The 12422-nt window shown below is 51.4% G+C and overlaps 2 protein-coding genes across 2 annotated transcripts in view; one reads left to right on the forward strand and one right to left on the reverse strand.

The window, feature by feature from the left end:
• The window catches only part of LOC144509135 (epithelial membrane protein 2-like), a 323958-nt gene that overhangs the window by 30206 nt on the left and 281330 nt on the right, over nt 1-12422 (reverse strand). The gene's annotated exons all lie outside the window — the stretch shown is intronic.
• Nucleotides 10142-11154, forward strand: LOC144509515 (uncharacterized). The gene has a single exon (XM_078238421.1). It carries the CDS (start codon nt 10142-10144, stop codon nt 11075-11077), a length of 936 nt encoding a protein of 311 aa, XP_078094547.1. The 3' UTR covers nt 11078-11154.

Consider the following 12422-nt stretch of genomic DNA (forward strand, 5'->3'; position numbering starts at 1 on the left):
CAAGGCTTCGATATTGAAGGCTTTTATTGTGTAACAATGGAAACTACTAACACGAATACACCAGTTCAGACTGAAGGGGTCCTGGCCGAGCAGAGGGTCTTATACCTCGCCACCGGAGGCGGGGCCCCACTGGGATGTGCCATGATAACACTTATAACAGGTAAACACCCTAACCCAACAACATTGTACAACCCCCCACAGTAACAACACCCTAGCCCAACAGTAACATAATAACAACCCCCAGTGGTAACCACGATGGTTCACCACATTCACCCCTCCTTTAAAAACAAAAGGCGGCGGGGTGCAAGAAAAAACAGGTCATATATACAGAATTCACAAGTCCAGACGGTCTGGAGGACCGCACCGACGCTGTGATCTCCTCACACCGGTGCGAAACCGGAGCAGGTGCTTGCGGTGGCGTTCTCTCCAAAACAACGTCCGGCTGTCCCCTCAAGGACTCCCAGGCCGGTTGGCCCTGGTGAGGCGATGGTGCAGGGGATCCTGGAACCTTCGGTGGTGGCGCCGATCTCCGAGTCTCAGGCAAGCTGTACATGGGAGTAAAACTGTTATGCACTGGTCCCGGTGCTGACCGCGCCACGTCTGGGGAAGCAATGAGGAGTAGTGGATTCGTGACTGGGGGAATAGGAGCGACAGGAGTTGCTACGTCCCCTGCGGGCGCCAGGTCTCTAATGGAGACAGTGTCCTCTCGCCCGTCAGGATATGCCACATAGGCATACTGAGGGTTGGCGTGGAGGAGTTGGACCGGTTCGACCAAGGGGTCGGACCTGCGAGCCCTCACATGTCGCCGCAGAAGGACGGGTCCTGGGTACGTCAACCAGGCTGGCAATGAGATCCCCGAGGACGACTTCCGAGGGAATGAGAACATCCTCTCGTGGGGAGTAGCATTGGTTGCCGTACACAGGAGGGAGCGGATAGAATGGAGCGCATTTGGAAGGACCTCCTGCCAACGGGAGACTGGAAGGCCCCTGGATTTCAGTGCCAGTAGGACAGCCTTCCAGACTGTAGCATTCTCCCTTTCCACCTGTCCGTTACCCCTAGGGTTGTAGCTCGTGGTTCTACTAGAGGCAATCCCGAATGAGAGCAGGAATTGCCTCAAGTCGTTGCTCATGAACGACGAGCCCCTGTCGCTATGAATGTAGCAGGGGTACCCGAACAGGGTAAAAAGCTCACTGAATGCCTTGATGACGGTGGCAGTCGACGTGTCCGCACAGGGGACAACAAACGGGAACCGGGAGTACTCGTCTATTATGTTGAGGAAATAGACGTTCCGGTCCGTTGAGGGAAGGGGGCCCTTAAAATCCACACTCAGCCTCTCAAAAGGGCGAGTGGCCTTGACCAATTGTGCCCGGTCTGGTCGATAAAAGTGTGGTTTGCATTCTGCGCAAATCCGACAGCTTCTCGTCACTGACCTGACATCCTCCACCGAGTAGGGCAGGTTGCGGGCTTTGACGAAATGGTAGAGTCTGGTGACTCCAGGATGACACAGATCATTGTGGAGGGCCTTCAAGCGGTCCTCCTGCATGATGGCGCATGTTCCGCGCGAGAGGGCATCCGAGGGCTCATTGAGCTTCCCTGGACGATACATAATATCGTAATTATAGGTGGAGAGCTCAATTCTCCACTGCAAGATCTTATCGTTCTTGATCTTGCCCCTCTGCGTGTTGCTGAACATAAACGCCACGGATCGTTGATCCGTGATCAGGGTGAACCGCTTCCCTGCCAGGTAATGGCGCCAGTGTCTGACTGCCTCCACAATGGCCTGAGCCTCCTTCTCCACCGCTGAGTGCCGAATTTCGGGGCCTTGAAGGGTGCGGGAAAAGAACGCGACGGGCCTGCCTGCCTGGTTTAGTGTGGCGGCTAGGGCGAAATCAGATGCATCACTCTCCACCTGGAAAGGGATGGATTCATCCACCGCGTGCATCGTGGCTTTCGAGATGTCGCTTTTCAAAGCCTTGAAGGCCAATTGGGCCTCCGGCGTAAGTGGGAAGGTCGTGGACTTGATGAGCGGACGAGCTTTGTCCGCGTAGTTGGGGACCCACTGCGCATAGTACGAAAAGAACCCGAGGCATCTCCTCAGTGCTTTCGTGCTAGCGGGCAAGGGAAGTTCAGTAAGTGGGCGCATACGGTCTGGATCAGGGCCAATGACCCCGTTTTCCACCACGTATCCGAGGATGGCTAACCTGCGCGTACGGAATACGCACTTCTCCCTGTTATAGGTCAGATTCAGGCGAGATGCGGTGCGCAGAAAGTGTTGGAGATTCGTGTCGTGGTCCTGCTGGTCATGGCCGCAGATGGTGACGTTATCCAGGTACGGGAAGGTAGCCCACAACCCGTTCTGGTCCACCATTCGGTCCATAGCACACTGGAAGACCGAGACCCCATTGGTGACACCAAATGGAACCCTGAGGAATTGGTATAGACGACCATCCGCCTCAAAAGCCGTATATTGTCGGTCCTCTGGGCGGATGGGGAGTTGATGGTAGGCGGACTTAAGGTCTATGGTAGAGAACACTCGGTACTGCGCAATCTCATTGACCATATCAGAAATGCGCGGGAGAGGATACGCATCCAGCTGTGTATAACGATTAATGGTCTGACTATAGTCGATGACCATCCGAGGTTTGTTCCCGCTTTTGACTACCACGACCTGCGCTCTCCACGGACTAGCACTGGCCTGTATGATCCCTTCCTTGAGGAGCCGCTGAACCTCAGATCTAATAAAGATCCGGTCCTCAGCGCTGTAACGCCTACTTTTAGTAGCGATGGGCTTGCAGCCTGGTACCAGATTCTTAAAGAGGGATGGTGTAGTGATTTTCAGAGTGGAAAGATTGCATGCGGGGCGCTTTGGGCAATTTGGAGGCTGCGGCTGATTCCCTACTGCCAGTGAAGGGAGTGGCCCACCGTACTGTAGGATCACCCTCTTCATGTGGACCATAAAATTTAGTCCGAGGAGAATTGGCGCACAAAGGTGAGGTAACACAAGGAGCCTGTATTGCTCGTAAATTGTGCCCTGTACCTCAAGAGTTACCATACATCGTCCTTGGATCGGTACAGACCGGGACCGTGATGCCATGGAAATTGTCTGCTTGGCAGGGAGAACCCGGAGTCCACACCTTTTAGCAGTTTCAGGGTGTATGAAACTTTCGGTGCTCCCACTGTCAAACAGACAATTCACAGTTCGACCATTTACCTTTATATCCATCATGGAATTCTCAAGCCTGTGGTGCTTAGTCTGGTCCAGGGAGATCGACGCCACCGTTGGCCCCTGGGCGTCACTGCATGCCGCCGATGTTGATGCTGAGGACCCCTGCTGGTCGCTCCTAGTTGTCGTGGACCATGATGGCCGCCCCCATGAATCGCACGTGGGCGAGGGCGCCAAACGCAGCGACTCCTGGTGGTCTTCCTCCTCCTCCGTCAGCCACGATGGCGCCGTCCTGGGTTCGCACGTGGTCGGACCTCGTGGGTACTGCAACGCCGAAGGAGATTGTCTCCGTTCTGGAGGGTTACAAGCTGCACTGCCGTTTTTAGACTTCGACCTGCAGACTTTACCGTAGTGGCCTTTTTTACCGCACTGGCTGCAGATAGCCGTTCTTGCCGGACACTGCTGCCGTGGATGCTTGGCCCCACCACAAAAATAGCATCGCTGGCCACCTGGAGCTGCCGCCGTCGTCGGATCGATCTGGGAGCGCGGGTTAGCGGGGCGAGGAGGGAGCTGAGCTTGCTCCTGCCACGTTGACTGCACGTGGTCCTCGGGGTACAGCGCCAAGCTCTTCGACGCCGCCTCCAGCATCCCAGCCATCTCCATTGCTTGGGTCAAGTCGAGGTTCCCCTTTTCCAGCAATTTAAGCCTGATGTACGAGGACCCTACCCCTGCTACGAACGCGTCTCGGGCGAGGTCGTACATATATTGTTCGGCTGATACGTCTTTACAATCGCAACCCCTGGCAAGCTGCAGGAGCTCATTGGCGTAGTCCTCCATGGTTTCGCCCGACTGCCGACGTCGTGTAGCGAGGAGGTAACGAGCGTGTATCTCGTTGGGTGGTTTCGTGTATCGTTTCTTCAGGAGCTCGACGGCCCTCGGGTAAGTGGGAGCCGCACGAATCGCGAGATAAATCGTGTCGCTTACCCTTGCGTGGAGGACTTGGAGTTTGTCACTGTCTGTAGTGATAGCTACAGAGGCTGCCAGGTAGTCCTCGAAACACTTCCACCAGTGGTCGAAGGTGTTAGCGGCACCGACCGCACGTGGGTCCAGCGCCAGACGATCTGGTTTTAAGATCTGTTCCATACTCTTTTTTTTTTGTACAGCTGAGAGTTTTCTGTTACACAATAAAATTGATGCGCGACAATTAAGCACGTGGAACCAAGGCTTCGATATTGAAGGCTTTTATTGTGTAACAATGGAACTACTAACACGAATACACCAGTTCAGACTGAAGGGGTCCTGCCGGAGCAGAGGGTCTTATACCTCGCCACCGGAGGCGGGGCCCCACTGGGATGTGCCATGATAACACTTATAACAGGTAAACACCCTAACCCAACAACATTGTACAACCCCCACAGTAACAACACCCTAGCCCAACAGTAACATAATAACAACCCCCAGTGGTAACCAACGATGGTTCACCACACATCCCTTCCTCCCCCTCTCTCTCTGTCCCTCTCCCTCTCTCCCCCCCTCTCTCTCCTCTCTCTCCCCATCTCTTCCTCCCCCTCTCTCTCCGTCCCTCTCCCTCACTCTCTCTCCGTTGAACTCAAGCTCAGAGCTATGTGTCTGCTCTGTAATGTGTGTCGATTAATAATGAATAAATGCGAAGCAGATACCACGCTATGTCTTCAGTCTGTCTAATACTGAGCCTAAGGCACAGAGTGCATAGACAGAAAGACCCATCTAAAGTAAGGGGCAGGAGATTTAGAGAGGATCTGAGGAAAAGCTTTTTCACCCAGAGGGTGGTGGGAATCTGGAACTCATTGTCTGAGAGGTGGTGGGAGAGGCAGGAACCCTCACAGCGTTTAGATGAGCATTTGAAACACAATAGCATACAAGACTACAGAGCAGGTGCTGGAAAATGGGAATGGAATAGATAAATGCTTGATGTCAGCAGAGAGATGATGGACTGAAGGGCCTCTTTCTGTGCCGTGAAGCTTTATTGGAGCACGTCTGTCTTGTCAAATGAGGGGAACAGTAGCAGAGGCTGATCAGAATGGTTACGAGAGTTCCTCACGCTTATCGTTTGAGGATGGAAGGGGAGGCAGTGGAAAATGTTCTAAGAAGAGAGGTTTTTCTGGAGGCGAGATCAGCCCTAGCTTTGCTTCCTGGATGATCTTTGAATCGGGGTTAGTTTTTGTTTTTGGCGGTCCAGCCACATCTGCTGATTGAATCGTACATCTTGAGAGTCACTGAGCTTTACAACATAGAGAGAGAGGCCCGGAGGCTTACTGTGACTGCGGGGATGGGTCATTAAACCAGTTTCTTCCAAAATAGCTTCAGACCTTCCACATTGGGGAGTGATGAATAGGAGGTAGCAGCAGCTAGCGTGACAGAGTGCAATGGTTTTCTGGGCACCGGTGATGGTGGAGAGTGTCTGATTTTGCTTACCCAAGCACATGTGGCTGGAGGAGGTTCAGTCAACTTAATGATGCACACTACAGATTTTGTCAGGAACTCAAAGGTTCTTTACGCAGAGAGTGGTTGGGGTGTGGAATGGACTGCCTGCAGTGATAGTGGAGTCAGACACTTTAGGAACATTTAAGCGGTTATTGGATAGGCACATGGAGCACACCAGGATGATAGGGAGTGGGATAGTTTGATCTTGGTTTCAGATAAAGCTCGGCACAACATCGTGGGCCGAAGGGCCTGTTCTGTGCTGTACTGTTCTAATGTCTAAAAAAGGGGGGAGGGGGCGATCTCACCGGCTTTTCTTGCCTCTTGTACACAACGCACTGGGAGATTGGGGTGCATGTGCAATAGTGCCTCTACAGCTCAGCAGCCGGCTTTTTGGTTGAATTTGATTTGATTTATTATTGTCACATGTATTAACATACAATGAAAAGTATTGTTTCTCGCGCACTATACAGACAAAACATCGTTCATAGAGAAGGAAAGGAACAAGCACAGAATGTAGTGTTACAGTCATAGGTAGGGTGTAGAGAAAGATCAAGTTAATGCAAGGTAGGTCCATTCAAAAGTCTGACAGCAGCAGGGAAGAAGCTGTTCTTGAGTCGGTTGGTACGTGACCTCAGACTTTTGTATCTTTTTCTCGAAGGAAGAAGGTGGAAGAGAGAATGTCCGGGGTGTGTGGGGTCCTTGTTTATGCTGGCTGCTTTTCCGAGACAGCGGGAAGTGTAGACAGAGTCAATGGATGGGAGGCTGGTTTGCGTGATGGATTGGGCCGTGGATGGATTCCCGCCGTGAATAGGCTCCACCCACTCTCCCTACTGGCAAGAATCATCACACTTTGCCTCATCTATTGTCCTAAGCGCTGCACAATGGGAGCCAAAACAATGGGCGCGATTCTCTCCCATTTTCACGTTCATTCGGCACTTAGAGTTTTTTCCTCATTGCCAGTGTAATGACGCATGCTCACAGGCTTTGTTGGGAACACAAAGGGTATTTGTTAATAAGGTGAAACTGTACAGAAGCCACAAGACGCCAGGTTATAGTCCAGCAGGTCTATTCGAAACCACAAGCTTTCGGAGCCCGGCTCCTTCGTCAGGTGAAGTGGAGCGAGGCACAGAATATATAGGCGGGGTGACGATAGCACAACGCTTACAGGTATTCACAAATGTCCACGGATAGGTACAGACAGTGTAGTGTAAGCTGGCTGTATTACAACATAACCTGTTGAACTTTAACCTGATGTTGTATGACCTCTCATCTTGTCCATCCCAGTCTGACACCAGCATCTCTACCTGCATCAACAGTCTCACCGGCTGCCCCAGTCTCCACACATCTCCGACATGCCTTCAGACTGCCTTCTGCCCAAGAGAGGACTGCACCCCCTGTGGTAATTACCCACTCTCAGTCCCAATTGGTCCCTCAAGCCAGGTGACCCTCTTCTGCTGTTTGAAGTTTATTTTTTATTAATGTCACAAGTAGGCTCACATTAACACTGCAATGGAGTTGCTGTGAATATCCCCTCGTCGCCACACTCCCAGCGCCTGTTCGGGTTACACTGAGGGAGAATTTAGCACCAATGCACCTAACCAGCACGTCTTTCAGACTATCGGAGGAAACCAGAGGAAACCCACGCAGACACGGGGAGGACATGCGGACTCCGCACAGGCGGTGACCCAAGCCGGGAATCGAACCCGGGTCCCTGGCGCTATGAGGCAGCAGAGTTAACCACTGTGCCACCGTGCCGCCCCTGTGCTGTGCTGCCCTTAAAGGGACAATCACCACAGTGATCTTACGAGGGTAACTAAGGTAAGACTATTTTATACGCACTCAAAAATTGAAGACAGACTGCCCTCACTCAAATGCTTAACCAGCGGAATCTTCCTCTCTCATCAGCAATGCTCTGAACTGACTTGTGCAAGGGCAACCTCAAACACTTCCTTTACTAGAAGCTACTCTGCCCATTGCCTGCCTCACAGCAAAGACATTTCATTTAAAGGGACAGTGTACCCCTGCAGCTCATCACCATGACTGGCGCATTCTCTTCACGGTTTTCTGCCTTCCTTGTGTTCTTATTTCTTTTAATTCATTGACAGGATGTGGGCGTCGTTGGCTCTGCCAACAGTTATTACCCATCCCTAATTGCCCCTTGAGGTGGTGGGTGAGCCGCCTTCTTGGACCACTGCAGCCCACGTGGTGTAGGTACACCCACAGTGCTGTTAGGGAGGGAGTTCCAGGATTTTGACCCAGTGACATAGAACATAGAACATAGAACATTACAGCGCAGTACAGGCCCTTCGGCCCTCGATGTTGCGCCGACCTGTGAAACCAATCTAAAGCCCCTCAAATCTACACTATTCCAATATCATCCACATGTTTATCCAATAACCATTTGAATGCTCTTAATGTTGACGAGTCCACTACTGCTGCAGGCAGGGCATTCCACGCCCTTACTACTCTCTGAGTGAAGAACCTACCTCTAACATCTGTCCTATATCTATCACCCCTCAATTTAAAGCTATGTCCCCAAGTGTTCGCCATCACCATCCAAGGAAAAAGGCTCTCACTATCCACCCTATCTAATCCTCTGATCATCTTGTATGCCTCTATTAAGTCACCTCTTAACCTTCTTCTCTCTAACAAAAACAACCTCAAGCCCCTCAGCCTTTCCTCATACGATTTTCCCACCATACCAGGCAACATCCTGGTAAATCTCCTCTGCACCCTTTCCAACACTTCCACATCCTTCCTATAATGCGGCGACCAGAACTGTACGCAATACTCCAAGTGCGGCCGCACCAGAGTTTTGTACAGTTGCAACATGACCTCCTGGCTCCGAAACTCAATCCCTCTACCAATAAAAGCTAACACACCGTACGCCTTCTTAACAACCCTGTTGTGCCAACTTTCAGGAATCTATGCACATGGACACCCAGATCCCTCTGTTCATCCACACTACCAAGTATCTTACCATTAGCTCAGTACTCTGTATTCCTGTTACTCCTTCCAAAGTGAAGGGCGGCACGGTAGCACAGTGGTTAGCACTGCTGCTTCACAGCTCCAGGGTCCCGGGTTCGATTCCCGGCTCGGGTCACTGTCTGTGTGGAGTTTGCACATTCTCCTCGTGTCTGTATGGGTTTCCTCCGGGTGCTCCGGTTTCCTCCCACAGTCCAAAGATGTGCGGGTTAGGTTGATTGGCCATGCTAAAATTGCCCCTTAGTGTCCTGAGATGCATAGGTTAGAGGGATTAGTGGGTAGGATATGGGGGTAGGGCCTGGGTGGGATTGTGGTCGGTGCAGACTCGATGGGCCGAATGGCCTCTTTCTGTGCTGTAGGGTTTCTATGATTTCTATGATTTCTATGAATCACTTCGCACTTTTCCACGTTAAGCTCCATTTGCCACCTCTCAGCCCAGCCCTGCAGCTTATCTATGTCCCTCTGTAACCTGCCACTTCCCTCCGCACTGTCTACAACTCCACCGACTTTAGTGACAGTGAAGGAATGGTGAGTGGCTCGGAGGGGAACTTGCAGGTGGTGGCGTTCCCAGGTATCTGCTGCCCTTGTCCTTCTAGATGGAAGAGGTCATGGGTTTGGAAGTTGCTGTCTAAGGAGCCTTGCAATTGTGTCGCTCACAATGTTTAAATAGAAATTGCTGGGAGTTATATTTGATTCTTGTTTCTGATTAAAGCCTTGGAGTCAAATGGCACCTCACCTTTTCATTATTAGTTTGCTACGATGTTATACAAAACCTTTGCTGGATGTGCAACTGGTTACATTTGGTATGGAGCTTTCCCTTTTCCTCTTCCATGTGCCGGACCAGGTGGCCTCCAGCCACAGTCAGACTGACGCTTGGAAAATATGGTAACTATCGGCATCATGGGCGCAATTTACCCGGCCCACAAGGTGTAGAGAAAGATCAACTTAATGCGTGGTAGGTCCATTCAAAAGTCTGATGGCAGCAGGGAAGAAGCTGTTCTTGAGTCGGTCAGTACATGACCTCAGACTTTTGTATCTTTTTCCCGACGGAAGAAGGTGGAAGAGAGAATGTCCGGTGTATGTGGGGTCCTTGATTATGCTGGCTGCTTTGCCGAGGCAGCGGGAAGTGTAGACAAAGTAAACGGATGGGAGGCTGGTTTGCGTGATGGATTGGGCTACATTCACAACCTTTTCTTGTGGTCTTGATCAGGGTAGGAGCCAAACCAAGCTGTGATACAACCAGAAAGGATGCTTCCTATGGTACATCTGTAAAAGTTGGTGAGTGTCGTAGCTGACGTGCCAAATTTCCTTAGCTTCCTGAGAAAGTAGAGGCGTTGGTGGGCTTTCTTCACTGTAGATATTTATATATTTGTATATGAGTTTCTGTTCTTGTTCCAAATAGTTATGAGATCAGAACACTCACTTTCAGAATTTGCTTTGTTACATTTGTGTGCAGCTTACCACAAGCGCAGATGATAAAATTGATATGAAGGAAAAATGCTGAGAGCTACCAACAACAGCTGACAGGAAATGGCAGAGCCTTTATTTGGATTTTATTGCACCAGTTTCCGTCACAAAGCAGAATCCGTGACAAAGATGAAAACAGAGCCGGAGAGACTAGGCGTCGACACTCAACGCAGATGTTTGATCGTCTGGGCCTGCGTCCTTGCCTCGGCCGCCCTACTCTCGGCCTACGTGGGGGCAGTGGCCTTGCAACGCGTCCTGGCCCTCAAGGCGGAGATCTCGTCCATGAGGGAGGAGCTGGAGAGGTATAAAGGCCGGCTGGATCAGCTGGGCTCCCTGGCGAGAGGGACCGGAGCGAGAGCGGCAAACCGGAGCGGCCTGGGAGGCCAGGCCGCCCAGCGACCCCAGGCCGGGCTCCGGAGCCGGGAGAGACTCGCAGAGGGGGAAGTGAAAGTTCGGAGGGGGAGATCACTCCCTGTGCCAACTCGCTCGTCCCTGTTGCAGCTGATCGCGACTAACAACCGGAAGCCGGTGGCGAGAGTGAGCAACTGCCAGAGATGCGTGCCGGGGAGATCCCAACAGGCTTGCCGAGCCGAACGCAAACCCGTTTCCAATCAGGACCAGGCGGAGGAGACCGCGATCCCGTGGATTCTTAGCCTGCGCAAAGGGACCGCCCTCAGCAAGATGGACGACAAGATTTCCGTGCGAGAGACAGGCTACTTTCTGGTCTACAGCCAAGTGTGGTACAAGGATAACACTTTCACGATGGGGCATTTCATCAAACGGATAAAGGCCAGCATCGTTGGCAACGAGCCGCAGTCCATAATCCTCTTCCGGTGCATCCAGAACATGCCCGCCTGTTGCCCGAATAACTCCTGCTTCACCGCTGGCATTGCCAAGCTGGAGGCGGGAGATGAGCTGCAACTTGTGATCCCACGGAGTGAGGCCCACGTCGCATTGACTGGAGACGGGACATTCTTCGGAGCAGTAAAACTGTCATAAAATGATGTCCAAAGCATTCAAAGGACAAGGAATAAAGAACAGTACAGCACAGGAACAGGCCCTTTGGCCCTCCAAACCTGCGCCGATCATGATACCTGCCTAAACTAAAACCCTATGCACTTACGGAGTCCGTATCCTTCCTTCCATTCCCATCCTATTCATGTATTCGTCTAGTTGCCCCTTAAATGCCACTTTTGTTCCCGCTCCCATCACCTCCCCGGGCAGCGCGTTCCAGACATCCACCCTCTGTGTAAAAAACTTGCCTCGCACATCTCCTCTAAACTTCTCCCCACGCACCTTAAACCTACGTCCCCTTGACTTTTCTACCCTAGGAAAGAGCATCTGACTATCCATGCTGTCCATGCCACTCACAATCTTATAAACCTCTATCAGGTCATCCCTCAACCTCTGTCGTTCCAGTGAGAACAAACCGAGTTTATCCAACCTCTCCTCATCGCTAACACCCTCCAGGCAACATCCTGGTAAACCTCTTCTGGAACCTCTCCAAAGCATTTTTCATGTATTGGTCTAGATGTCCCTTGAATGCCGTTGCTATACCTGCTCTCACCACCTCCCCGAGGTGGAATGTTCTGGAATTGAAAGTTCTATCGTTGCCAGTTCCTATTTGCTCTGGTGAAAGAAATGATGTTTTGGAAGATTAAACCATTTTCGCCCTTCTCCTGCGTTGTGAGGGAAATGAAAGGAGATTGGGATGGTTCGGCCATTCCGGATATTTCAGTTGTTTTCGGACAGGTTGGATTCGATCCAAGGAATCGCCTTACACCGCATTCCATCCTGCTTTACGTCAGCTGGACGTCGAGAATCCACGATGTTACGAGAAGCAGCCAGAATATGCTAAGTCCACAAGGGAGCAAAACGTGCGGCAACATCCTGTATCTCTAGGGTTGGCCGAAATGCCAATTAGGAGGGGATTTTAGCAAAGGAAGGGACCAGGGACCCGGGTTCAATTCCCCACTTGGATCATTGTCTGTGTGGAGTTTGCACATTCTCCCCATGTCTGCGTGGGTTTCCTCCGGGTGCTCCACTTTCCTCCCACAGTCCAAAAGTGTGTAGGTTAGGTGGATTGACCATGCTAAATTGCCCCTTAATGTCTACGATGTGTAGATTAGGTGGATTGACCATGCTAAATTGCCTCTTATGTCCAAAGATGTGCAGGCTAGAGGGATTGGCCATTCTAAATTACCTCTTAGTGTCCAAAGATGTGTAGGTAAGGGAGATTGGCCATTCTAAGTTGTCCCTTAGTGCCCAAAGATGTGTAGGTTAGGGAGATTGGCCATTTTAAGTTGTCCCTTAGTGCCCAAAGATGTGTAGGTTAGGGAGATTG

This window comes from Mustelus asterias, chromosome 21, assembly GCF_964213995.1.
Source record: "Mustelus asterias chromosome 21, sMusAst1.hap1.1, whole genome shotgun sequence".
In the NCBI taxonomy this organism is placed as follows: Eukaryota; Metazoa; Chordata; class Chondrichthyes; order Carcharhiniformes; family Triakidae; genus Mustelus; species Mustelus asterias.